We start from the raw sequence: 26,826 nt of genomic DNA on the forward strand, positions 1-26,826 counted from the left end.
GGCACACGGCTGCCTCCGCTAATCCTCTAACAACCGAAAAGGTGGATACTGTCATCATCACGCTCATTTGACGGATGGCCCCCTGGGGCCCGGAAGGGCTAAGTGGCTTGCCCACAGAATCCACGGGGAGTAAATGGCTGAACTAGGATTCCGGCCCAGAGCTGTCTGATTCCAAAGTCAGCGACCCTGACCAACAGGCTCCACGGCTGCCAGACAGGAGGCTGAAACCCAGCAGCTCCTACAGGCTTCACCCTGGCCTTGGGGGCGGGGGCGTGGAAACACTGGGTGCGGGGGCGGGGGGGGGCTACGACAGAGCCCACGGAAGCCCCAAAATAATCGGGGCCGAGGTCAGGAACGGAGACGGGATGAAGGGCGAGATGCCCGGGGGAAGTGGCACCTCAGAATGCACACGGCCCCGCGCACCGCCAACGCGGCCAGGCAACCACCAAGCCCGCAGCCCGAGAACCGCTGGCCGGACCTCCCCGCCCACCCAACTCCGCTGCCTCGCGGGGCACGGCCTTGCCCATCCACCCGCTCGGTCCTCCTCTCTCCGGCCTCGCGGCCGCGCTCGATTGGTCGCGCCTGGGCCAGCCGGCGGCGCCCGCGTAACCGGGTCTGCGCCGCGAGGCCGCCGGCGCCCGCTGGGTCGGAAGTCACCATGCTGAGGGCGGCGTGGAGGGCGCTGAGCTCCATTCGGACCCCGGTCCCAGTCCTCGGGCTGCCGGGCGGGGGGCGCGCCCGGCTTCCCTCCGACCGCCGGGGCCTTCGCCTGCCTCCCCGCGGTGAGGACCGAGCCGCGGGACCGCAGGAGCCGGGGCAGGGCTCGGCGGGGCTGGGGGGCACGGCAGGAGGACGGGCGAGAGGTGCGGTGGCGGGGTAGCAGGGGAGGGCGGCGATGGGGAGAAGTGCGGCGGGGTGGCGGAGCCGCGGGGTGCAGGAGCAGCGGACGGCGGCTGGGCGCAGAGGCGCAGAGACCGCGGAGGAAGGGCCGTGGGAAGGAGCGAGGCTGGACTGTGGATGGAGGTGGCCTCAGCCCTCTCTTTTTGCACAGGCCTCGTCCTCCCGGGCGCCCGCGGATATGCCATCCAGAAACCAGGTAGGAGCTCTTGGGCGGGACTCGGGTGGACTGGGGCGGGAGAGGAACTCCCTAGAAGGCCTGGGGTGGCCGAGAGGACAGAGGGGGCTAGTTTGGCCACTAGATGGCGTGGGCCAGAGGTCCTAGGTGGACGGTCCCACCCCCATGTCCACCTGTCACAAAGCTTTAGCCTGAAGCCTGCATGCGGGGCCCGGGGAGCTGGAATGAGCTAGCCAGAGGGAGCCACCCAGGCCTCCCTAATGTACAGCACTTTGTGTCGGCCCTTCTGAGGTCCTGGAGCCTATGGCTTCCCCTTCCAAGCCATATTGGTAAAGATCTCTCCTGCTAGGTGAGCGACACTGAGCAGGTTACTTCCTCTCCCCGAGTCTCATTCTAAAATGAGTGTAAGAATGTCTGTTTGAGAGGATCGTTGTTAGGAGTCAGTGGTAACACATGAAAAGCATCTTTAGTACTGTGTGCGATAAACCGTGGTACGTGTTTGTATTCGTTGCTGTTACTTGCATAGCCGCAGAGTAGGGCCTGACTGGAGAGGACACGTTGTTCTCTCCCCTGCCTCTCCTTCATCCCCAGGGAAAGACAGGGATGCACGTACCAGGGCTGAGGGTTTCCTGTGATCTGTATTTGGTGCTTATATTTCAAGTGTACTAAAGCTAGGGATTCCTCCTCAACCCCCTGATTTTATTCATGCAGTCAGCAGGCAATTGTTTGTTGAGTGCCTATTCTGTGCTGGTCTCTGGATCAGACTGGGGTGAGGGGAAGGGGAGGATTCAAAAAAAAAGTCAAATTCAGCCCTGGCCGGTTTGGCTCAGCGGTTAGAGCATCGGCCTGCGGTCCGGAGAGACCCAGGTTCGGTTCCCGCTAAGGGCATGTACTTTGGTTGCAGTTTGTCCCCGGCCCTGGTTGGTTGTGCGGGTGGCGGCCACTCGATGTGTCCCTTTCATGTCGATGTTTCTCTCTCTCTCTCTTCCTCTCTCTCCCTCCCACTCTATCTGTACAAAAAATGGAAGAATGTCCTCAGGTGAGGATAAAAAAAAAAAAAGTCAAATTCAGTCTGCCCACAGGAGGACCCATCCTATTGGGGATCTGATAACTGTAGAGCCAGACAGTGTGAGAGGTGAAGGCACCGTGCAGGGTCTTGGGAAAGGCCATCTACTCCCAGGGTGAAATGTCAAGGCAGGTGCCTAGGGAGTTCACAGAGGAGAAACTGAGCCCAGAGATATCCAGTGCCTTGCTTGAGACCCTGGATGTCTCTGATAAAGTTGGTGAGAAGAGTCAAGTCTGGGAGGATGGGCAGTGAGAGTTGACTCTGGGTGTTTTCCATCCTTCCACTTAACAGTCCGGCCCAGCCGAGGAGATGACCCACCCCCTTCCACACTGCTCAAAGATTACCAGAACATCCCTGGAATTGAGAAGTAAGCAGGAAGAAATTTATTTGGTGAGGCAGGGGACGCTGGGAGGATTGGCGAGGAGAGGGGGAAGACCATGGCTTCGAGGCCTAGCCTGCTCTATCTTGACTATAGAATGGGGCAGAGAACTGGAGATGCCCAAGCATGGTGAGGGTGAGTGGCAGCAGGGACAGGTGGAGCTTATGGAGCTCAACTGCTTACTTTTTTGGGCTCTGGGTGAAGACCCTATACCATTAGATAACAAGAAGGCAACATGCCTCACAGGTCTTTGTAGAAGATCCTCTTAAAATCCCTGTGAGGTAAGACATAGTATCCCCATTTTATAGATTATCAAGCTGCCCAATGTCACACAGCTCCTACGGGAGAGAACTGGGGTTTGAATCCTGGGCCAGGATCCTTCTTCTCAGCCCTGTCCTGCACCGTGGTAGCTAGGCAATCTCTCTTGTCTCCCCCACTGTGCAGTGTGACTTGAGAAAGAAACAGTGGTTATAGAGTTGAAGTGTCTCAAAACAGATTGAACCATGTTCTAGTTAAAATGGAAATCCTCCCTTCGCCCTCCCTGTGACAAGCCCAAGACAGACACTCAAACTGAAAGCTTCAATATTCTGTAGTTATCACATCGTTCCATGTTCTCAGCCCAGAAAATCAGGTGCATACTGACTTCTAATTCATGGGAAATGGCTCCCAACTTCCAGAGAGACTCATTTGTTGTACAAGAAATTTTTAATCATCCTTGCTTTTCCAACTAAAACGAAAACAGCATTGCTTCCCTTTTCCTCCCTACCCTGACACCTGTCTCTCACTTCTGTGATTTTTCCACAGGGTTGATGATGTCGTGAAAAGACTCTTGTCTTTGGAAATGTCGAACCAGGTGAGTGGCCTGTGCCAAACCTTGGCCTCCTCAGCCCTCTCCTCTGGGACTCCCTTCTATCCTGGTAACACCTCCCATCCCATGCATCTCCAATCACAGCATTTAGACCAATGTCATTCTGTGTCTACTTGTGAATACCTCAAGACTGAGCATCTCAAGGACGGGGATAGTCTTGTTCCCCCATTATACCCCTAGCACTTGACAAACAATAGGTGCTCACTAAAGATCTGATGTCTGAATGAATGAGCAAGCTTCTGGGACATTCATCCAACAAGCCATTTCTCCGGTCACTAGCATTGGCCTTGGGCTCACCTAGATATGAATAGCCATGTGATTGGCCAGAGACCACGCCCTGGTAGGATGAAGTCAGGCCCTAAGCCTTATGGCCTAGTTGCTGTCACTGCAGCCCATGGCCTTGGAGGTATGGGGGCCAGATCTTATGGAGTGGCAGACTTCACAGATTCTCTTTTTCTATCTTCAACAGAAGGAGAAGCTAAAAATTAAGAAAGAGCTATTGATGAACAAGATTGTGGCAAACCCTGAGGACACCAGCTCCCTGGAGGCTCGAAGTTGGTCAGGGGGCCCTTGGGGTGTGGGGGTACAGGAGAGTCTGCTAGCTGGTATTTGATCCAGGGCCCTCATCTGAAAGTACACTAGGGATTAGATGTGGTTTATTAAAGGGAGAGACAGGAAGAACCATGGGTAATGAAAACTGGACTGGGTATCCTGAGTGGTGTGATGCTGGAGTCAGTGCCCAGGTCCTGCCTCATACCTCTATGTGAGCTCAAGCAAGGTTCCTCAGGAGCCTAAGTTCATCTCCCTGTCTCTGTCCACTATGACCTAAGGTAGTGCGAAGAGCCATGTGATCAAAGCTACAGTTCCCACTGCCCTGTCTCAGTGCTCCCAGAACTCAGTGTGTGTGCAGGAAGGGCCTATCACAGTTACAGCCTCTCCTTGGGACCACCTTCTGCTTTTGTCTTTGCCCCCATTTTTGCAATATAGGCAGGAATCAAACGAGAGGATACCTGAGGAAGGATATTCTAGGGCTTTAGGAGATGAATGGGAGTTGATAATTCTGAAAACTCATTAGTAAAAACGGAGATAAGGGTGGCAGCTGGAAGGGGAGAGGCAGGGAGCAGATCCTTGGCAGTTTGGGAATTTGATCTTATTGCATTGGCCAGGACCTCCAGGGCAATGTCAAATCATTAACCATGATAGTATGCATCCTAGACTTAATACCTGAATTTAATAGGAATTCTCTAAAGTTTTACCATTAAGACTGCTGTTTTCTATGGTTTGGAGATGATACCTTTATAAGAGTAAGGAGCTTCCTTTAGGCTTTGCTTTCTAAAGCAAAGGTAATCCAAAGTCTTGAGATCTTGAAATTTAGAGCCCTTCAGGAATTACAGAGAGCTGTACAGCTCTCATCCTCTGTGGTTTGTGGTTTCAGTTGTCGCCTTGACTGTCAAGATCCGCAATTATGAAGAACACATACAGAAACATCGAAAGGTAAACCTTGAGCATCACTCACAGCTAAACACCAGCAGCCGGGGCAGAGGAGTCTGAGAGGTGAAGGGCTCTGGTTCTAAAGCAGCAGCTTGAGATGCCAGGAAGCTACACCACCAGAGTGCCTACCCCCCCACTACAGTGGGAAAAATGTTTTCTTCACACCTCCAATAGATAAATGAAAGCCTTCCAGTGGTCAAGAACACAAATTTTAGAGCATGTTCACAGTGTCTAGCACATAGTAGATGCTCAGTAAATATGTGTTGAGTGCATGAATGGGGTCAGATTGCCCTGGGTTCAAATCCTAGCTCTGCCTTTGCCACTTAACTAGTTATGAGATTCTGAGAAAGTTACTTTACATGTCTGAGCCTCAGTTCTATCTGTAAAATGGGGATCATAATGGTTCCTACTGACAGGATTGCAAACACTATATGAAATAATAAAAGCAGCCAACATGATACAAATAAAGTGTGCAGGCCTCTTCCTATATATTTTATATGCACTAGCTCATTTATCCCATTTTACAGAAGAATAGTCTAGACATGGAGTGGTTAAGTTATTCCTCAAGGCACAGCACTAGAAAATTATGTACTAGGACTTGAAACTATGTGGTTTCACTCCAGGACCCATATTCTGAACCATTATGCTATATCTCAGCACAGTGTTGGGTACAAAGCGGCTATAATTAGGCAATTGTTGGTATTTTTTAATAAACACACAGTTGTGAATACAGATATCCAGGCTGGCACCTCAGTGTTCTCTGGTGCTGGTTGAGCCTGTTCCTTGGAAGTCGGAGTTTTGTTCTGGAGTGTAGAACACCAGCCCCACTGCAGAATTTTCTCATGGAGCAGCACCTGGCTGTGGGTTGGAGTCTCCAGGAAGAGTGAAAGTTCTCTCCACTTCAGCTGACAGTTTGCTGAACTATGGATAGACTGAGTGGGTAGTGCGATTCAGAGTGAGACCAACAGACCTGTTAACATCGTTGAGCCTTTATTTTCCCATCTGTAAAATGGAAATAACAATAATACCTACCTAGAGTTGTGCTAATATTTGAATGAGATTGTTGGGAGAGATTGTTGAGATTGTTCAGTGAGATGATGAAATGACTATCCTTTGTTACTGTGAAGTGATACACCACTCATTTATATAATACTAAAAGGGACACTGACTCTCTTACAGGACAAAGCCCACAAGCGCTATCTGCTGATGAGCATTGACCAGAGGAAAAAGATGCTCAAAAACCTCCGTAAGACCAACTACAGTGTCTTTGAGAAGATATGCAAGGAGCTAGGGATTGAGTACACCTTTCCCCCTCTGTACTACCGAAAAGCCCACCGCCGCTTGGTGACCAAAAAGGCTCTGTGCATTCGGGTATGAGTCCAAATTGTTGCTTTGGTTGGCCCCGTTCTGGGACAGTGGTGGAGAGAGCAGAAGGGAGGGGTCGTCTGTTTCTGATGAAGGCATGGAACTGGCCGCAAGGCCTTGCAGTGGCTATAAGCCACCAACCCCATGGAAAAACACTGCGGTGACCAGCTGGGGGAGTCATTCCCAGCCCATCTGCTCCCAATCAGAGATTTACATAGGATTACAAAGTCTTTTCCTGCTCCCTTCAGGTTTACCAGGAGGCTCAAAAGCTGAAGAAACAAAAAAGGGCCTTAAAGGCCGCAGCAGCAGCAGCCCGGAAACAAGGCCAGATGAACCCTGAAAGTTCTTCCAAAGCTGGACCAAAGGCAATCAAGGAAAACCAATAAATGTTAAAGTTTTATCTTTCTGCCTTGAAGAATAATAGGAGAAAAGGTGGGGCTCTTTGTGGCCTGAGAAGGAGGAGTTCATTCATTCTTTCATTCAGCCCTGGGATCCAAGGGTTGTCTGAGGCAGAGTCCTTGCCCTCACACGTCAGAGGACACTCTCAACGCCTCACACACACACAACTCCCTATCATCCAGGTGGTGTTTCAGTGGAGGTGAGGCTGGGCACAGCAGCACAGAGGAAGCGTGGCTGGCTGGCTGCTGGGTGAAGCCAGGGGAGTACAGATGTCTCTAGAAAGGTAGCGACAGCGGAGTGCCCTGGATACCATGTCACAGAGATCTGTCAGACAGCAGGAAGCCACTGAAGGGATATGTGAGGTTGAAAGTGGTGTCTTCGGGAAAGTTCAGCCTAGCAGCCAGTGCAGGTAGAGAGAAAAGAGCAGTAATGTGGAGGATTATAGTAATGCACACAGAGAAAGAAATGAAGAGGAAAATAGCCCTGGCCCATTTGGCTCAGCGGTTGGAGTGTTGGCCTGCGGACCAGAGTCCCGGGTTCAGTTCCTGCTAGGGGCACATACCAAAAGAAAAGAAAAGAAATGAAGAGGAAAATAGAATTATTTTGGTAGAAAAGCAGAATTTGGTGACACGATAGGACCCAGGGTGATAAGAGTTGGGAACCAAGGCTCAGGTTTCACGTCTCAGTGGCGGGAGGGAAAGGTGATTAGTAGTTTTTACAAATATTGAAATTTATAGAAATGATTGCTTATTAACATAAAAATGTGCAGCAGGTGCAGGGCAAGGTGATCCTGGAACTCAAGATGGGGTGAAGGGTGTGTTCACTGCCCTCAAAGCAGAGACGTGAATGGGAGGCCTGCTTGACAGCTGGATGGGGGTAGCTTCGGGGTTCCCAGCACACATCCTCCAGGACCTGGACAAACGGGCCTGGTTTGCTTCAGGAAATACGAAACCAAGTAGCTTTTAGGGAGGAAATGAAAGTAATTCAAGCCTTCCTGCATCTAAAAGAAAAGTCAGTTGCCATTTTATCAGTGGTTTCGTGGCACAGTACATGACATTGGTTCCTCCGCAACCCTGTGAGCCGGCTGTCCGATGTAAATATAAGGGCGCCCAGGCTCCGCTGCGCAAAGGCACACAGCTAGGAAATAGAGCCGAGGCTCCGACCCCGGTCCCTCTGCTCGGGGACTGCTCTCAAGTTTCTCTGGGGTTTTTCTCGTTCTCCGGCACCTGCGCGCGCGGCCGGGCTCGGTGAGGGTGGTCGCGGAACGGCGCTCTGGTGGCCAGCCCCTGCCGCCTGCCCCCTTTCCCGGCCCTCGCCCTTCCGCGGCTCCGGAAAGTCAAAACCAGCGCCCCCGGCCTGGGGCCCGCGGCGGCCCCGCCTCCAGCTCGGACCAATCCACATCGTAGGACTCGGGCACCCAGCCCAGTAAGCGTCCTCCCCCGGGTGCCTCCCAACAAAGGGTCTGCTGATTGGCTCCTTTTGCCGTCCCCTACGTTGCCCTAGCAACTAGGTTACGAAGACGCGGTGATTGGGCCTCCTGGTCTCTGGCTACCCAGCCTCGGTTCTCTGCGCCAGCTCTGCTCGCTTTGGGCATCATGTCGGTGCGGACGCTGCCGCTGCTCTTCCTGAACTTGGGCGGGGAGATGCTTTACATCCTGGACCAGCGGCTGCGGGCCCAGAACATCCCGGGAGACAAGGCCCGCAGAGGTGAGAGCGCCCGGCCTGCACAGCCAGCCCCACGCCCCACAGCGCGTCCCCTTACAGACTGACCAGCACCCCTAAACACTGCGCTCATATAGCCAGGGACCTTTTTCACAACGACCACAGCCCCATCTAGTCAGAGCCCCTCAGGAGTCAAATTCCCCAAAAGATCTTTTCACAGCAGAGGGATTTAATACCCTCATTGGATATTATTACAGTGCCTCATGCCCCCTACCCCATCCCCTCAAATTGGTGAGGTGATTTCCCAATCTCTCTTGACAACCGGTCCCTCCCAAATGTAGGGGACCCAGATGCCCACCACCCGTGACATACTCTTTGCCAGTCCAACTGCCCTCTTTCCCCCCGTGGAACAGGTTCTGATTCTCCATTCCTCTGTGTAGTATCACCCTTCATAAACTGGAAGCCAGTGTCACTAATTTCAGAAGCTATTGCTAGAAAGGTGAGGTCCTGAGATAACATAGATAAATAAGAAAAGTACCCTTCTTTCCCTTCACAATTGTTGGAAAAGAATACAATTGTGGAAAGAATTATGAGTTTCTAAAATGGAAAATCTGTCTCCCGTATATACCTCATCTAATCCCCAGAGAAATGACCACCCAGAACTCTCTGCCATCCTTTTTCTCTCCCTCTTTTCCTCTCTTCTCAACCAACAACGGCTTTCACCAACTTTCCTGGGATTAAATATTATATATTCCAAGGTAGAGGAAGAAAGGTTGATACAAAGGTATCTGACATGGCCACTGATTAAAACATTTATTCTCTCCAATGATATCTGTATTCTCAGTTAGTGCTAAGCATGCATACTCAGATATTCACTACTGGGTCTATGTGATTAAGTCCAAGTCCATTCATAAAGAGATAAAAGGAACTCCCAATAGCATACCCGCTCCTTTCATTCTGTACAGTGCTGCCAGTGAGCTTTCTAAAATGCAAATCTGTCCATACTCCCTGCTACTTAAAACCCTTTGTCAGCTTTCACTGCTGTCTGAATGGAGGCCAAGTCCTTGGCAGGACATTTCAGGACCCTTCCTGATCTGATTTCTGTCCACATCTGCAGTCCCACCTTCCACCACTGCTTGCCTGCCTCCTACTTTGTATCTTAACACCACACTGCTTGTAGGTCTCCATTTAAAAGATGTTCATTCCTATTTCCATGCTAGTAATCCCCATTCTACACCAAACTTCCCATTTTCATGCTAGTAACTCCCTGTTTGCTCTGCATTATTCAGCTGAAGATTTCTTTCCTTTTTCCCACATGGGGATAGGGCCAGCACATACTCCATAGCACCCATAGGTGCCTCTGCCTTATCACTGACCATATTATCCTGTAATTGTCTGTGTATGGGTCTCCCCCACATGATTGTCTTATTCATCTTTGTACTGTCACACCTAGTATACCCAGACCAGGACAAATTGGTGTTCAGTAAATGTTGAATTGATTATCTAAATTCACTGTTTTATGTGATGTTGCCATTTCTTCCTCAAGAGGGTTCTGTTTTCCTTGGCGCCTATGTTGTATGATTTAATTTGGGCTAATGGCATTAGTGAGCTGACAGGTAGTTCTTGGATGGGTAGTCTGCATCTCAGAAGGCAGTGTAAATTAGCAGCTAAGAGCATGCTCTGTGGAGTCATACAGATATGGGTCCCAATTCCAGCTTTGCCATTTAACTAGTTGTATGACCTTAGAATGTAACCTCTATAAGCCTCTTTCTTTTTCCATAAAATGGAAATAATAACTCAGACCATATTACAAAGTTGTAAGGATTGAATGAGATAATGTATGTACTTAACATTTAGCATAACCTGTAACAGATGTCTTTCACAAGGAGATCTGGGCAAGACCTTGTGAATACTAGGGGACTGGCTTCCTTTGTCTTCAGGAGCTGTAGTCCTTCAGGGTTTGCTAGATACAGCTTAAGGGAATGTCAGCCATCTTTGGTAATACACATTCACACACTCATTCCTTCTACAGTTCGGATGAGTATCACATGTGAGATGCTGGGTGGAGCATGATCCAGCCCTCTGCGCATGCACTGGAGGTAGTGCTTTTGATCAGTCTCGTCCAGAACTGATTCTAAAACTGGAATACATATCTTCCTTTTTTTTTTTTTTTTATCCTCACCCAAGGACATTTTTTGCATTTATCTTCGGATAGAGCGGGAGGGAGAGAGGGGGGAAGAGAGAGAGAGACACTTCGACTGGTTGCCACCCACCTGACCCCAACGGGGGTGGGAACAAACTTAACCAAGCTACGCACCCTTAGCAGGAACCGAACCCAGGCTCTCTGGTCCACAGGCTGACGCTCTAACCACTGAGCCAAACCGGCCAGGGCATATCTTCTTAATGACAACAATAAACATTTATTAAGCACTTACCATGAACCAAGGACTGCCCTGAATACCTTAACTCCCAAAATGATCCTATCATGTAGATAATACTACTATCCCCATTTTACAGATGGGGAAACTAAGGCTAATTTGCCCAGGGTTACATAGCTGGTAAGAGGAAGAGTAAAGAATTGGAACCGAGGTCATCAGGCTATAGAGCTCATACTCTTCGGCAGTATGTCCTTAACCATTGCACTATACTTCCATACCTGGGGGTTACTGTGCCAGAATCTCTGTGGGGGTTGGAAGGTCAGAAGGAGAGGGAGAGGTTTGAAAAAAATATCTAATAGCCCAGCCAGTGTGGCTCAGTGGTTGAGTGTTGACCCATGCACCAAGAGGTCGCCAGTTCAATTCCCAGTAAGGGCACATGCCCAGGTGGGCCAAATCCCCAGTGGGGGGCATATAGGAGGTGGCCAATCAATGTTCTCTCTCGATGATATTTTTATCTCTCTCTCTCCCTCCCCCTTCCTCTCTCTCTAAAATTCAATAAAGAAAAAAAAAATTTTTTTTGAATATCTAATATACCCACTGGTAAAAGAAATGACAGAAAGTACCATAGTTGGCTGATGGGGACTTGTAGACGACAGAGTGAAAAAGCAGACAGTGTGGGATTCAAATTTGAGAAACACTAATCTGTGCCACCATTTGGAGTTAGTGTAGCTGCAGAAAGCAGGAGCCACTGTGACAAATGCCTGTGCACAGAGACCTGTAAAACACCAGACACAGTAAACTAGTCTTCGGTGAAGCTGTGAATGAAAACCATATTTCTTCTAGATGTTTTCATTATCTTACACAACTAATTGGTCTCCTGGAGGCCATCCTGCTCCAAGGCCAGTAGATAGTGCAGTTTTCCCCCACAATGCAGCCTCTGGTTGAGCATTCAGCAGAAAGGAAGTGCTCTCTCTATGGAGCAACTTCTCAGTGTTGCATATTGAATGTGGTCCCGCGTTTTAAGCAATAGTGAGAATAATAAAACCTGCCTTTGTCTCAGTCCTGTCCTCTTAAAAATACTCATAAGAGCCCTGGTCGGTTTGGCTCAGCGGTTAGAGCATCGACCTGTGGTCCAGAGAGACCCGGGTTTGGTTCCCGCTAAGGGCATGTACCTTGGTTGCAGTTTGTCCCCCACCCTGGTTGGGTCGTGCGGGTGGCAGCTACTCGATGGTGTACCTTTCACCTCGATGTTTCTCTCTCTCTCTCTCTATTCCTCTCTCTCCCTCCCACTCTATCTGAACAAAAAATGGGAAAATGTCCTCGGGTGAGGATAAGAAAAAAACAAATACTCATAAGACCCTATTAGATTTCATTTGCATTCCTCATTTTACAGAAGGGGAAACTGAGGCATAGGGCCAGTCATTGATTTTTCTAATAAATGGAGATCAGAGTGTAGTACTGAGCAACCAAATGGTGGTGAGGTTCTGTTTTTGTGTTTGTTTGTTTGTTTGTTTGTTTGTAGTTCCAATTAAACAGGATAGTCTTGGGCATGCCTCTCACTCAAAATATAACTAAAGTGGGATATCACAAGCAAGTCATCTGGAAAAATGATAGAGGAACAGGACATCATTTATTTACCTTCTGGATCCTCAAGTGGAAAGGGGCCAGGAGCACACAGCACTGCAGAGACCTCTGCTGGAGCTGAGCTTCATTGCCTGTGGGAATGCCTCCCACCCCTGGGCATGCATTTGCCCGCTCCATTTCGTCAGCAGCCAGTGGTCACTGTCCCTTAGAGTAGGTGAGCCCCTCGAACACCACTGTTCCCAAACACACCTTCAAGAGGGTGGCAGTTCCACCTTTCTGAATTCCCATGAGCCTATTAGGCAAGACTGCCTGTAAGTAAATGCCACAACAAGATAGAAGACATGGCCATTTTGCTACGGAAGCCAGTGTCTGCTTTAAGAAGGCATGACTCGCGGTGCTGCTTCCCCAGTGTTTTCTCTCCAACCACCTGTGGCTCTCGGGGGGGAGAGAGACCGTGACTTTTCCCCAAGGAGTCTGACCTTGCAATGGGAATCCTTTGCAGCCAGTTAGAGTTCAGCACCGACTGTGCTTCCAGACTGGTCTCTTAGGGGCTATTGGTATTGTGCATTGAAGACACATTTTTTATTATAACTACAGAAATCACCTTTGAAACAGTGTAGTGGTAGATGTTTCCAAGGGGGCCCATTAATTACTAAATGTTTTTTAAATGTGGGTGTGTGTGTACAACTCTGTTTATCTGGAAGGTTTTTTTTGTTTTTTTCCTAGATTGAACTCTCCCAAAAAAATAAGGAAAGGAAAAAAAGTCATTTTTTATCCTTTATGAGTAGTGTCCACTGTCCTTCAGTAGAGAAAGCAGAACTAGAAGAGGAGCCAGCTAAGTGCCTGATGTTTCATATTTCATCCCCACAACAACCTTATGAGGAAGGTTCAGTTAATGATCCCCATTTTACAGAAGAAGAAACTGAGGTTAAACAAATTGCTTGAAATTACATAACTAATAAACGGTAGAGAAAGGGCCCTAATTGTTACAGATTTCTCAAGCCAGTTACATTGTTCCTTATTTGGTTTCCTCTTGACATCTCCCGACTTGACATCTCATTGGAGCAGTACTGTCTGTACTCGAGAAAGAGAAATCTTACATTAATAAAAAATCAGGTTATACAAAAAGGAACTCCCTCATCTACCTGTTCTTGGAATCATTCTTCCTCGTGGAAGTCAATGTTCTTTGAAAGCCTTATTTTGAATTATATGTATTCTCGCAGCATTAGAGAAGATGACTTCTTGAGCCTTTCAAGACAAACCCTGGGGTAGCTGGTTATTCTGAGTTTCCTCTCCTCCTAGGTCACTTTCTAAAAGATCTAGAGCCCCTCTAGGGCTTTTTTTGAACTTGTTTATCTGTCATCCTTTCAAAAGTTTCACATGGAAGGCAGAGTGTTCACATTAGATGTTGATGCAAACGTGCAAAATAAAGTTCTATAGACCAGATCATAGGAATTATATTTTTAAAGCCTCCTTGAAAATGATGTTTTTGCTTCATGAACTGGTGTTTTCTTTTTATATGCTTCATGTAGATGAATGGACAGAGGTGGACAGAAAACGAGGTATGCTATCTCTGGGCTGCATGTACTCAGTCTGCATCCACAGGTTCACTCAGTCTTTTATCCGTGGGGCTTAACGTGGGACCACTCTAAATACTTTAGAGTAAAAAAATAGGCATGATTTTCCCTTTAGCCAAGACATTGGTTATATATGTGAATATTTTATGTAAATACAGCATGTAAGATGAAAACTAAGCAAACGTAGGCACAAGGACCATACTGCACCTGAGGTACTTTGTTCTCTCTTCATCAGTTCTAAGCTCTGTGGGGACAACTGGGGCAGTAGCTACATTTCTGGGTAGGTTGTCCTATTGTGTAGTCCTTAAAGCAATTCTGTGATCATATCGTGCAACCAAAGAATTGTGGTTCTACATGAGTGACCTTCCTTAAACTGTTCTCCTTAGCACACAGAGATACCAGTTGAGCAACCAAGGAAAATGGAAGCATGTGACTGCATGGCTGCCGGGATTATGGGCAGAAGGCATGATATCATGCATGCAGTATGACCCTATCATGCCAGATCTTCCGTTTCCCCTCCACCTACAACTAGCAGCAAACCTGGAAAGTTCCTCCAAGTAAAACCTTAGCCTTTCCCATCTTTAAGTGTCACAAGTACCTCTCATCATTTGACATTGGGGTACAGTTTATGCATGTCGTCAGCCATCGTCTTCATTATTTTAAATGTTCTCACCACACCAAGTATGCTGAGGAGATAACATATATAATATTGAAGAGCACAGGCAGTAGAATCAAACAGCCCCATTCTAATTTCAACTCCACTACTAGCTGTGTGACCGTGGATTTGAACCTCTCTAAGACTCGGTTTTCCTCCTTGATAGAATAAGGATAATAATTCAGAGTTGTCTTGGGGGGTTAGATGAGATAATGCATAGAAGGTTCTAAGCCCAGGGCCTGGAACGTAGTAAGGATTTGAAACCTGGTATTCATCCAGAATTAGTAGCTTCTCTCTTTTACCCTAAGTTCCATATTGCATGTTCTCATAAACAATTAAATTTACAACAGAGGTTTGGTAAATAGTCAACTGCTTTCATCAAGAGAATTATTTCATCAGGCCAGGCTCAAAGAAAAGCCCATGCCCAGCTGGAGTGGCTCAGTGAATTGAACATCCTCCGGAAGACTGAGAACTCCCTGTTGGACCCCCATCAGGGCACATGCCTGGGTTGCAGGCTCAATCCCCAGTAGGGGGCGTGCAGGAGGCAGCCAATCAATGTTTCTGTCTAACATCAATGTTTCTATCCCTCTCCCTTCCTCTCTCTCTAAAACATCAATAAAAACATATTTTAAAAAAGAAAAGCCCAAATATGCTTTTATTATATTTCACAACCATCTTTGGCCACTTCTCCTGAGCAATTTCTGGCCCACCTCTTGACATATGGCAGAATTTCAGGTGAGAATTGTGGGTTTTGAGGGCTTTTTGCCATAATTGAATCACTCGTTTATTTTAATTTAAGCATTCAGAAATAATGAGCAGAAACTAACTTCATAATCTAAACTCACTGTGCACTTGTGAAAAACCACTTTGCTCCCTGGCCTAAGTCTCTTCCTGATGAAACCTGGCTCCTGGTCCAGTCCTGCCTCATGAAATTATGCAAAGCTCAAGTGAGTGCTGAACACTAACACTGAGATAGACCTACAGGTGTGGTTAAACCTATTTCTCAGGTGTAACTTAAACACGAGCTGGGCTGCTGCTCCAGGGTAAGGACAACATTTCCTTCCTCTCTGTGCCCTGGTTGTTTCTTCCGTGTCTGGTACCTAGCTGGCCCGCCTCAGCCTAGTGTGCACTGAAACATGTGGGAGGTAGCGTGTTCAGGTGTGCCCCTTCATTCTTTCTAAGAATGATAGAGATGGGGCCCAGGGTACATTTTCTCTTGGGGGCATTTGTGGTCACTGCTCTGCCCACAGGGACAGGGCCTGCTGCACTGTCTCCAGCCAGTGGACTTCCTGGATGTCCTTGCGCAAGAGCCACGGTGACGAATAGCTTATTCACGTCCCAGAGGGAAAGGCTTCGTTTTGCTTTTTACTTTGCCAGAGTGGCTAACAGTCTCCTTGTGACTTTCTTTCTTTTAAAACGGATTGATTTGGGTCTGAGCTTTTTTCCTAGTTCCTGCTAAGGGCTGAAAGACCTGAGAAAAAGACTCAGCGCCTAGGTGAATGGCAGCTATTTGAAAGCATTGACATAATCAGAGCCGATGTGATTCTGTAGCCTGAATTCTTCCTCTTTGGCACTCCTCCACGGCCTACAGAAATCTGTGAAAAATTCAGACTCTCTCCTTGGAGGCCTTTTGTGTGGCTTTTGAGTTGTACCTACTTCCTTGTAAATTCTGCATTTCATATAGGCTGCAGTGAGAAAAACGTTAGAAAACCCAGTTTACCACAGGTCCTTGCTTGTTTAGGTCAAAGGCAAAAGGCCATGCATGAGGCAAGCCCAGAAGAGTGACCTCTCCGAGCTGTCCACACTGGAGACATGTTAGTGTACATTAAGGGCAAGCTGCAGTGTGTTGAAATTGTCAGATGTGAGGGATGCCCTGTGTTGGTAATGGATTCGGCTCTTCCTCGCTAACAGGAAGGGGTCCAGAATATAAACCAAAGGTCAAGCGTGAGTTCAACACTTCTGTGAGGAGTGATGTTAGTTCTGTCGAGAGGGTGGGGGGCCCCTTCTCCCTCTCTCCTCTCCCCTCTCTTTCTCTCTGTAGCCCTTCCATTTAAGATTTAAATACATATAGAATTGTACACTGAAACTTTTATAATTTTATTAACCAATGTCACCCCCATAAATTCAAAAAATTCAAATTAAACAAATAAAAAATAAAGATTTAAATACAACCAGTCCTGAGCTCCCCCTGCCACCCCCCCACACACAAAATGCTCTTTGAGATGCTTTAAAATGCTGACCTGAGCCTTCAGGTACTCCTATCAATGACTTAAAAGGAGAGAGAGTGAAATCTGTATCTTTAGTGATAATCATGATTAATAATTGATTTGGTCTAATTAAGTAACCAGTTTTCTTTCAAATTTTAATTACTATGAATGTATATTTCAGCACCCATATACTCTCACCTTTAGGCAGGAATATATATGGTTTAATTAAGAATAACCTGTGTTCAGCCATACTTGTTTTTATTTCTTGTACCAGAGGGTTTTTCTAGCCCTCAACTAGTGATATTTGAGTAGCAAAAAAATATCTAAAATGAGTGAATGAAAAACTAGAACTATAGATGCTTTGGTTTGCACACACCTTAGGACCTTTTATTCTCACTAGATGAAAGTTTTCTATCTGAATAATAGTATGAGACATAGCACTACAGTGTAATATCAATATTATAAATTAAATGTAAAAATTAAGGCATTCTAAAATGGTACTGATCTGACGTACATGTCTTGTAGAAACATTAGAAATGTTTTCATCTCTAACCAGTGGGTCGACATGTTGATTTTCATAAAATGTTTTGCCAGAAATGGTCAATTAGCATTATTGGTCCCATTTTTATAAAATTTCGTTTTAAGTAAAAATGTTATAGATTTGCTACACAAACAAAGTGTGATACTATTTCTCATGCCAAGGAAGAGGTCAAGTCTGACATGTTTCTAGGAATATTTCTAAAGAAAGAAGAAACTATCATCAAGTGGAATAAGCATGTGAGAATGGTTTGTAACCTCTGAAGCACAGCAAACCTGTACATTGTCACACTTCTGTTCGCTCTGAGCTGGCCTCCTGAAGCACCCGGACCCTGCCTTCTGTTGGAACATCTGTGCGGTTTCTCTCGGGGCAGATCTCACCAAGCACATCTACATCCCCACTGTGCATAGGCCTGTCTCCTCCATCGCATTTACTCAGAGAGCATCTCTGGAATAAAGCTTCCTCCAGTACCTTGCTTAGCTGTGTTCTCTCTTGTCTCTACAGTTCTTCATGACATCATCTTAACCATGTTCAATAAAAACTTTATAGAGGAATTGTTCAAACCCCAAGAGCTCTACACCAAGAAGGCTCTGAGGACTATCTATGACCGCCTGGCTCATGCCTCCATTATGAGACTGAACCAGGCCAGCATGGATAAGGTGAGCAGACAGTTGCTTCTATCCCCTTGACTACACTTCTTGTATCTTTTGTGGATGATCGTAGACTGGAATCACATGAGATGACATACGCAATGGTGCCTTGCCAAAAAATGGCCTTGTCGCCCTGTCCAGTTTGGCTCAGAGGTTAGAGCATGGGCCTGCAGTCCTGAGAGACCCGGGTTCGGTTTCCGCTAAGGGCATGTACCTCAGTTGCAGTTTGTCCCCGGCCCTGGTTGGTCGTGTGGGTGGCAGCCACTTGATGTGTCCCTTTCATGTCGATGTTTCTCTCTCTCTCACTCTCTCTCACTCCCACTCTATCTGAACAAAAAATGGAAAAATGGTCTCGGGTAAGGATTAAAAAAAAAAAATGGCCTTGTCTGTGTCCTGACTGGGACTCAAACGGGCAACCTTTCAGCACACAGGAAGATGCTCAACCAACTGAGCCACGCCAGCCAGGGCAGGGTACTTTTTTTTTAATCCTCACCCGAGTACATTTTTGCATTTATCTTCAAATAGAGTGGAAGAAGAGAGAGAGAGAAACATCGATGTGAGAGAGACACATCGACTGGCTGCCACCCAGGGCAAACTGCAACCGAGGTACATGCCCTTAGTGGGAACCAAACCTGGGCCTCTCTGGTCCGCAGGCCGACACTCTAACCGCTGAGCCAAACCGGTCCGGGCCTTTTTTTTTTTTTTTTAATAATAATAATTCCAAATAAATAAATTGCAAATAATAGACAAACCTCCTATTCAGAAAAACTCCAAATACTTTATTTGGATACTCTGTCCTCAAGAAAGGAGAGCATAACTCCCCACTCCTTATGTGTGAGCTGTACTTAGTAACTTCCTTCCAAAGAGAACAGGATGGAAAGGAGGGGAATGACAGTTAACTATACAGTGGAGACACTGACAGACACTACTTCACCCAGGTGATTAAGGTCAACATCTACAGTGGTGAGTCATGTTGGTAGTATGCACCCTGATATGATGTGATGAGGAGAGCACTTTACCTCTGTGATCTTGCTCCCAAAAACCCACAACTCGAGTCTAATCATGAGAAAAACATTTAACAACATTCAGAGGTGATGTTATAAAATACCTGGCCAGTACTCAAAATTGTCAAGGCCACCAAGAACAAGTCAGAGAACTGTCACAGCCCACAGGAGCCCAAGGAGACGTGACAATGTGATGTGAAAATCCCAGAACAGAAATAGGACATGAGGGAAAACTAATGAAATCTGAATAAAGTATGGACTTCAGTTCATTTTTTTTTTTAAGCTTTTATTGATTGGTTTTTAGAGAGAGAGGAAAGGAGAGAGAGAAACATTGATTTGCTGTTCCGTGTATTTATGCATTCATTGGTTGACTTTTTTGTGTGTGTGTCTGGTACGTGCCCCTAGCGGGAACCGAACCCGGGACTCTCTGGTCCGCAGGCCGACGGTCAACCACTGAGCCAAACTGGCCAGGGCTCAGTTAATTTTTTAATAACAATAATAATCATTCCTTTACAAGTTCCTCCATTGTGTGAATTTTTTTTAATCGTGAGGACTGACAGTGGGTGCCAGGCATGCAAAATCGATGTTCACTTATTGCTGGTCCCTGGAAACCTCAGGGAGACCGTCGATGTGTCTCTCTCACATAGATGTTTCTCTCTCCCTCCCTCCTCCAACTCTATCTGAAGATAAATAGAAAAATAACCTTGGGTGAAAAAATTTTTTTAAATGTTAATTACCTTTTGTGCTCTGCTCCCTCTGCCTTTAAGAATGTGTAGGTTTGCCCTGGCCGGTTTGGCTCAGTGGTTGGAGCATCAGCCTGTAGGCCAGAGAGCCCTGGGTTCAGTTCCCACTAGGGGCACATACCAAAAAAAGGGGGGGGGGGGGGCGTAGGGTTTTTTATGCCTAGTGGGTGTGGTTCAGTGGGATTGAGCTCAGTCCCATGGACTCAAAGGTCCTGGTTCGATTCCCAGTTAGGGCACATGCCCAGGTTGCGGGATTGATCCCCAGTAAGGGGTATGCAGGAGGCAGCGGTTGATGTTTCTCTCTCACATCAATGTTTTTGTCTCTCTAAAAAATCATTAAAAACACATTAAAACAAACAAACAAAAAAGCCCTGGCTGGTTTTGCTCAGCAGTAGAGAGTTGGCCCGTGGACCACCCGGGTTCAATTCCAGCCAAGGGTATGTACCTCGGTTATGGTTCGTCCCCGGCCCTGGTCGGGGTCGTGTGGGAGACAGCCAGTCGGTGTGTCCCTCTCACGTCGATGTTTCTCTCTCTCCCTTTCTCTCCCTCTCTCTCTACCTGAAGGTAAATAGAAAATTATCCTCAGGTGAGGATAAAAATTTTTTAAAAAGAAGGTTTAGGTTTCTGTAGAGAAAGGACATAGAATTTAGAATCCAGAAAACCTGGATTCCAGTCTTAGCTTTACTAGTTATAACTGGGAGACTCCATTTACTGAACCACTCTGAACTTTTATTTCTTCATCTCATACCTGTTTTTATCCTTTATTCCTAACATGGTGTCCTATATACAGCAGGTGCTTAATGTTTGATGACAATGGCAGAGAGTCTCAAATCTGTGCCTCTAGTATTACACAGGGACACACACCAGACGGCTCCTGTTGTATGCTACTTTCTAAGCGAAATGTTCAGCTGCATGTTGGAGATATTGGATCATGTAGAAAGTTCTAGCAAATGCCTTATGATCTGAGCTACCTGGCCAAGGCAAAAACGCTTTATTTTATTTTATTTTATTTTATTTTTTTTAATCCTCACCCAAGGATATTTTTCCACTTTTGTTCAGATAGAGTGGGAGGGAGGAAGAGAGAGAGGGAAAGAGAGGGAAACATTGATGTAAGAGAGACACATCGACTGGTTGCCTCCCACACAACCCCAACCAGGACTGGGGACAAAACGCAACCGAGGTACATGCCCTTGACGAGAATCAAACCCAGGACTCTCTGGTCTGCAGGCCAATGCTCCAACCGCTGAGCCGGACCAGCCAGGGCAAAGTCCCTTTATCCTTTTTTTTTTTTAATCCTCATCCGAGGACATTTTTCCATTTTTTTGTTCAGATAGAGTGGGAGGGAGAGAGAGAGAGAGAAATATTGACATGAAAGGGACATATCAAGTGGTTGCCACCCATATGACCCAACCAGGGCCAGGGACAAACTGCAACCAAGGTAGGTGCCCTTAGTGGGAACTGAACCCGCGGTCTCTCTGGACTGCAGGCCGATGCTCTAACCGCTGAGCCAAACTGGCCAGAGCAAAATCCCTTTATTCTTTAACGTCTTTTCCACAGCTAGTTTTGTAGTATCTTTTTGTAATTTTCAAATAAAGGCCTAATTCACATAACATAAAATTTACCATTTAAAAAAATTTTTTTTCCTTTATTGATTTTAGAGAGAAAGGAAGTGAGCATGAGAGAGAGATAGAAACATCGATGAGAGAGAACATCGATTGGCCATCTCCTGCATACCCCCCACTGGGGATCTGGCCCACACCCCAGGCATGTGTCCTGACCGGAAATCAAACCAGTGACCTCTTGGTGCATGGGTCGATGCTTAACCACTGAGCCACACCAGCCGGACAAATATACCATTTTTTAGTGTACAATTCATTGGTTTTTAGTATATTCATCATGTTGTTTAACCATCACTACTATGTAATTGGAGACTATGTTGTTTAACCATCACTACTATATAATTGGAGACTATTTCCATCAGTCAGTAGTAATATCGTCTGTTTCATTTCTGATTTTAGTAATTTTGGTTTTCTCTCTTATTTTCTTGGTCAGTCTAAGTAAATAATTGTCAGTTGTCTAGCTAAAGGTTTGTTGATCTTTTCAAAGAACCAGTATTTGGTTTCATTGATTTTTTTTAATGTTTTTACTGATTTTTTTTTAGAGAGAGAGGAAGGGAGAGAGAGATAGCAACATTGATGTGAGGGAGAAACATCGATTGGCTGCCTCCTGTACTCCCCACAGTGGAGATCGAGCCTGAAACCTGAGCATTGAACCTGACCAGGAATCAAACCTGGACCTTTGAGTCCATTGGACGACACTCAATCCACTGAGCCACACCAGCTGGGCTGGTTTCATTGATTTTTATCTACTGTTTTTCAAATCTTCAATTCATTGATTTCTGCTCTAAGCTTATTTTCCTTCCTTCTCCTTAGTTTGAATTTAGTTTGACCTTCTTTTTCTAGTTTCTTAATGTGAAAGGTTAGGTATTGATTGCAGAAATGTAGGCATCCACTGCTGTAAATTTCCTCTGAGCCCTTCTTTAGCTGCATTTGAGACTGTTTTCTACGGACAAGAAAACTCAAGCTCAGCCCTGGCCGATTTGGCTCAGCGGTTAGAGCGTCAGCCTGCCGTCCAGAGAGACCTGGGTTTGGTCCCCGCTTAGGGCATGTACCTCGTTTGCAGTTTGTCCCCGGCCCTGGTTGGGTCGTGTGGGTGGCAGCCACTCGATGTGTCCCTTTCACATCAATGTTTCTCTCTCTCTCTCTCTCTCTCTCTGTCTCTCCCTCCCTCCCCTCCCTCCCTCCCACTCTACCTGAACAAAAAATGGGAAAATGTCCTCGGGTGAGGATAAAAAATAAAAAAACTCAAGCTCAGAGAGATGAGAAGACTTGGCCAGGATCATTCAACTAGTCAGTGGCAATGGAGGGCTTGATTTTGGGTTGTTGCTCTCTGACTCCAGCACCCGGTCCAGGGCCCCACAGCTGCCAGTATTGTTTTGAACATGTCCCACTAGCAATAAGCTGACCAGAAATCCTGATTTGCCCAGGAATGTCCTGGTCTAACCCTGTTGTCCTGGCTTAATTATTAATATCCGCCCCCCTTTTACTCTGAAAAGTGCCTTGGTTTGAGGGATAACTGCTATGTCACCTGAGTTGTATGCTATACCCAGTACTGATTTTCAGTAAATGCTTTGCTGCTTCATTATTTGGAGGTTCTAACATCTGCTTTAATGATCCCATTTATTTTGTTTGTGTATGGGTTGGCAGCTCTATGACCTGATGACTATGGCTTTGAAATATCAAGTGTTGCTGTGTCCCCGTCCCAAGGATGTGTTGCTGGTCACTTTCAATCATTTAGATGCCATCAAGGGATTCATCCAAGACAACCCAGCCCTCCTGAATCTAGTGGATGAGACTTTCCGGCGGCTTATTGAAGTAAGATACCATCAGTTTAATCACCTGTCAGCCCCAATACTTGTTCTCGATCCTCTGTTAAGAACAGGAAGATTCTGTGACAGAGAGAACAGGATGAGGAATGGCAAAGCCTGCCCCTCTCCCAGAAAAATCCTAAAAATCTCCGGGTATCTATTTTGGTAATACAAGAGGCATTATCTTATGACCTCTTAACTGTTGCCGTCAAAATTGGGAAAACAATGACACAGAGCCAGCCACTTTCTCCTTTTTGGAAAGAGGGTTTGGGTCTGTGGGGGACGCGAGAGGTGGTGTGCCCCTGCTCGGGTGTGGCATAGGGGGTCTGTGAGGGAGCAGTGCTGGCTCTCCCGCTGCCCCTCTTGCCCCAGCAGCTGAGTCCCCTCCTTGCTATCGCTCCCCCCCTGAGCCCCGCCTCCCCCACCTGTCTGCACTTCTCATCTCCCTTCTGAAAGTGGACTGCTTCTTGCTGCTTTGCCTCGGGCAGGTATATGGGGGTCTCTCTGCGGGGCAGTTCCAGCTGATCCGGCAGACGCTCCTCGCCTTCTTCCAGGACCTGCACATCCGGGTGAGTGAACGGGCACTCCAGGAGCACCTGCCACTGCTGTCCTGGGGAACCGGTGCCAAGCCGCCAGGCAGACGAGGGCCGGGACTGCCCAGTTAGTGGTGCCCTCTGTGTTTGGCTCCACGATGATCTACTTCCCGACGATAACAAGTTTCAGCAATTTTGTTGTTTGTTTGTTTTGTTTTTTTAATCTTCATCTCAGGATATGTTTTCCTTTTATCTTCAGATAGCGTGGGAGGGGGAGGGGCAGAGGCAGAGAGAGAAACATCGACATGAGAGAGACACATCGACTGGCTGCCTCCCACATGACCCCGACCAGGGCCAGGGACCGAAACTCAACCAAGGTACGTGCCATTGACGGGAATCAAATCCACGACTCTGGTCTACAGGCCAACGCTCTAACCACTGAGACAAACTGGCCAGGACCAAATCTCAGCAGTTTTTAAATAGATCAAGGAAGACAATGATATTGCCACTCCTTCCCAGTTACCTTATGTTTCTTTTTTTTTTTCTGTATTGATTTTAGAGAGAGAGAGATGAAGGAGCAGGGGAGAGAGATAGAAACATTGATGAGAGAACATCAATTGGCCACCTCCTGCATGCCCCCTACTGGGGATCAGGCCCACAACCTGGGCATGCGCCCTGACTGGGAATCAAACTGGCGACCTCTTGGTGCATGCATGGGTTGACGCTCAACCACTGAGCCACACCAGCCGGGCCTTATGTGGTTTTTTAAAACATGGTTTCTTCCCTTCTCCAGAGAAAATGTGCTTTTAAGGCTACCAGCCTGGTCTCAGTTGCAGTTAGCCTCCTTGACCTCTCCAGTACCTGATGCTGCTGGGAGACCACCTTCTCCTCCATGAAGCCCTTGCCTCTCCTGGACTTTTGTGGCACCATATCATCCTGACCTGCCCTTACCTCATCCATCTCTGTGCCTCTCGCTCCTTCCTCTCCCTCTTCCTGTCTCCAAACCTTCTCCCTCTGCCTCTGCCCACCCCCTGCTCTTTAGGAGTTGCTTCCCTCCCCCATTTCCAGCTCTTTCATCTGGCACTCCCGAGTCTAACCTCTGCCCTCCCCTGTCTCAGCCCTGCCATCTGGACCATCATCACCTGAAATTCCATGAGGATGCCCACCGGTGCCTACAGGTTAATGTCTGTACCTAAACTAATCTCTAAATTCAAGTCCTGCCTCAACTTCCTTCACTCACCTGGCTCAGAACCAGAGCTGCCGATGCTTCCCCTCCTCTGATCTTCACCTGACTGCTTCTCAGGCCCCCAGAGCCCGCCTTTTCAGTGCCACGCCCTCTTCGGTGCCTGTGGCCACCAGCCTCGCTCAGGCCCTCGTACTCCTTGCTGACTATGGCCTCCCAGTGGACACTGCCTCCTCCTGCTGTGTCTGCTCAAGACAGTTCTACACCCTGTGATATTATTTATTTATTTTTAATTTTATTTTTGTTACAGATGTTTCTCCTTTTTTTTCCCCATTGACACCCTCCTCCCCATCCCCCCAACCCCGTACCCAGCTTTGTTGTCCACATCCATCGGTTATGCGTACATGCATATAAGTTCTGTGGTTTATCTCTTCCCTCTCCCCACCACCCCCTCTTCTGGGATTGTCAGTCTGTACCCTACTTCCACGTCTCTGGGTCTACTCTATTCCTCAGACTATTATATTCATTATATTCCACAAATAAGTGACATCATGTGGTATTTGTCTTTTTCTTCTTGGCTTGTTTCGCTTAGGATAATACTTTCCAGGTCCTTCCATGTCGTCTCAAAGGATAAGAGATCTTTCTTTCTTACAGCTGCGTAGTACTCCATTGTGTATATGTACCATGCTTTTTTATCCATTCGTCTACTGATGGACACTTGGGCTGTTTCCAGATCTTAGCTATTGTAAATAGTGCTGCTATGAACATGGGGGTACATATATTCTTTCTCATTGGTGTTTTAGGCTTCTTAGGGTATATTCCTAGAAGTGGGATCACTGGGTCAAATGGCAATTCAATTTTAAATTTTTTGAGGTAACACCATAGTGTTTTCCATAGTGGCTGCACCAGTCTGCATTCCCACCAGCAGTGTACTAGAGTCCCCTTTTCTCCACACCCTCACCAACACTTGTTGTTTGATGATTTGTTGATATCAGCCTTTCTCACAGGTGTGAGGTGATACCTCATTGTTGTTTTAATTTGCATCTCTCTGATGATTAGTGTTGTTGAGCATTTCTTCATATGTCTCTTGGCCATTTGTATGTCCTGTTTGGAGAGGTGTCTATTCAGTTCCTCTGCCCATTTTTTAATTGGGTTCTTTGTCTTCCTTTTGTTGAGTTGTATGAGTACTCTATGTATGTTTGAAATTAACCCCTTATCTGATGTATCATTGGCAATTATGTTCTCCCATACAGTGGGTTGCCTTTCCATTTTGATGGTTATTTCTTTTGCTGTGCAGAGGTTTTCTAGTTTGATGTAGTCCCATGTGTTCATTTTTTCCTTTGTTTCTGTTGCCTTAGGTGATGTATCAGTGAAAATTCTACTGCGTATGATGTCCGAAATTTTGTTGCCTACATTTTCTTCTAGGATTTTTATGGATTCACGGGTCACATTTAGTCTTTTATCCATTTTGAGTTTATTTTTGCGTTTGGTGCAAGTTGATGGTCTAGTTTCATTTTTTTGGCATGTAGCTGTCCAATTTTCCCAACACCGTTTATTAAAGAGGCTGTCTTTACTCCACTGTATGCTCTTGCCACCTTTGTCAAATATTAATTGAGCATAATGTCTTGGGTCCATTTCTGGGTTCTCTGTTCTGTTCCACTGGTTCTTGTGCCAGTACCAGGCTGTTTTGTTACAGTCACTTTGTAGTATAACCTGATATCTGGTATTGTGATCCAACCTACTTTGTCCTCCTTTTTCAAGATTGCTGTGGCTATTTGGGGTCTTTTTTGGCTCCATATGAACTTTTGAAGTATTTGTTCTAGTTCTGTAAAATACGTCATTGGTATTTTGATGGGAATTGCCTTGAATCTGTAGATTGCTTTGGGTAATATGGACATTTTAATGATGTTAATTCTTCCAATCCATGAACAAGGTATGTGCTTCCACTTTTTTATATCTTCCTCTATTTCTTTTTTCAATGTCTTGTAGTTTTCTGCAAATAGGTCCTTTACTTCTTTGGTTAAGTTTATTCCTAGGTATCT

At 46.6% G+C, this 26,826-nt stretch overlaps 2 protein-coding genes across 3 annotated transcripts in view; both read left to right on the forward strand.

The window, feature by feature from the left end:
• Positions 1 to 624: 624 nt before the first annotated feature.
• MRPS15 (mitochondrial ribosomal protein S15) lies at positions 625 to 6,644 on the forward strand. The gene is made up of 8 exons (XM_036256165.1): positions 625 to 782; positions 1,052 to 1,096; positions 2,433 to 2,508; positions 3,325 to 3,373; positions 3,858 to 3,942; positions 4,824 to 4,882; positions 6,059 to 6,250; positions 6,493 to 6,644. The coding sequence occupies exons 1-8, from the start codon at positions 659 to 661 to the stop codon at positions 6,628 to 6,630; spliced, it is 768 nt and encodes a 255-aa protein (XP_036112058.1). The 5' UTR covers positions 625 to 658; the 3' UTR covers positions 6,631 to 6,644.
• Positions 6,645 to 8,180: 1,536 nt separating this feature from the next.
• The window catches only part of OSCP1 (organic solute carrier partner 1), a 32,902-nt gene continuing 14,256 nt past the window's right edge, over positions 8,181 to 26,826 (forward strand). The window contains exons 1-5 of one of the 2 annotated variants that reach the window (XM_036256219.1): positions 8,181 to 8,350; positions 13,800 to 13,829; positions 17,749 to 17,903; positions 22,908 to 23,075; positions 23,557 to 23,637. In XM_036256219.1, coding sequence (XP_036112112.1) covers positions 8,239 to 8,350; positions 13,800 to 13,829; positions 17,749 to 17,903; positions 22,908 to 23,075; positions 23,557 to 23,637 — 546 coding nt within the window. In that variant the 5' untranslated portion in view covers positions 8,181 to 8,238. The remainder of the gene's footprint in view (positions 8,351 to 13,799; positions 13,830 to 17,748; positions 17,904 to 22,907; positions 23,076 to 23,556; positions 23,638 to 26,826) is intronic. The other variant, XM_036256220.1, reaches the window with a different exon arrangement.

The sequence above is a fragment of the Molossus molossus genome, unplaced genomic scaffold (genome assembly GCF_014108415.1).
Source record: "Molossus molossus isolate mMolMol1 unplaced genomic scaffold, mMolMol1.p scaffold_m16_p_12, whole genome shotgun sequence".
NCBI classification, from domain to species: Eukaryota; Metazoa; Chordata; class Mammalia; order Chiroptera; family Molossidae; genus Molossus; species Molossus molossus.

Coding starts and splice junctions, on each gene's coding strand:
- MRPS15 (XM_036256165.1), top strand. CDS start 659: ATGCTGAGGGCGGCGTGGAGGGCGCTGAGCTCCATTCGGACCCCGGTC. Junction 1,097..2,432: donor ATATGCCATCCAGAAACCAG/GTAGGAGCTCTT, acceptor TCCACTTAACAG/TCCGGCCCAGCCGAGGAGAT. Junction 3,943..4,823: donor CAGCTCCCTGGAGGCTCGAA/GTTGGTCAGGGG, acceptor TTGTGGTTTCAG/TTGTCGCCTTGACTGTCAAG.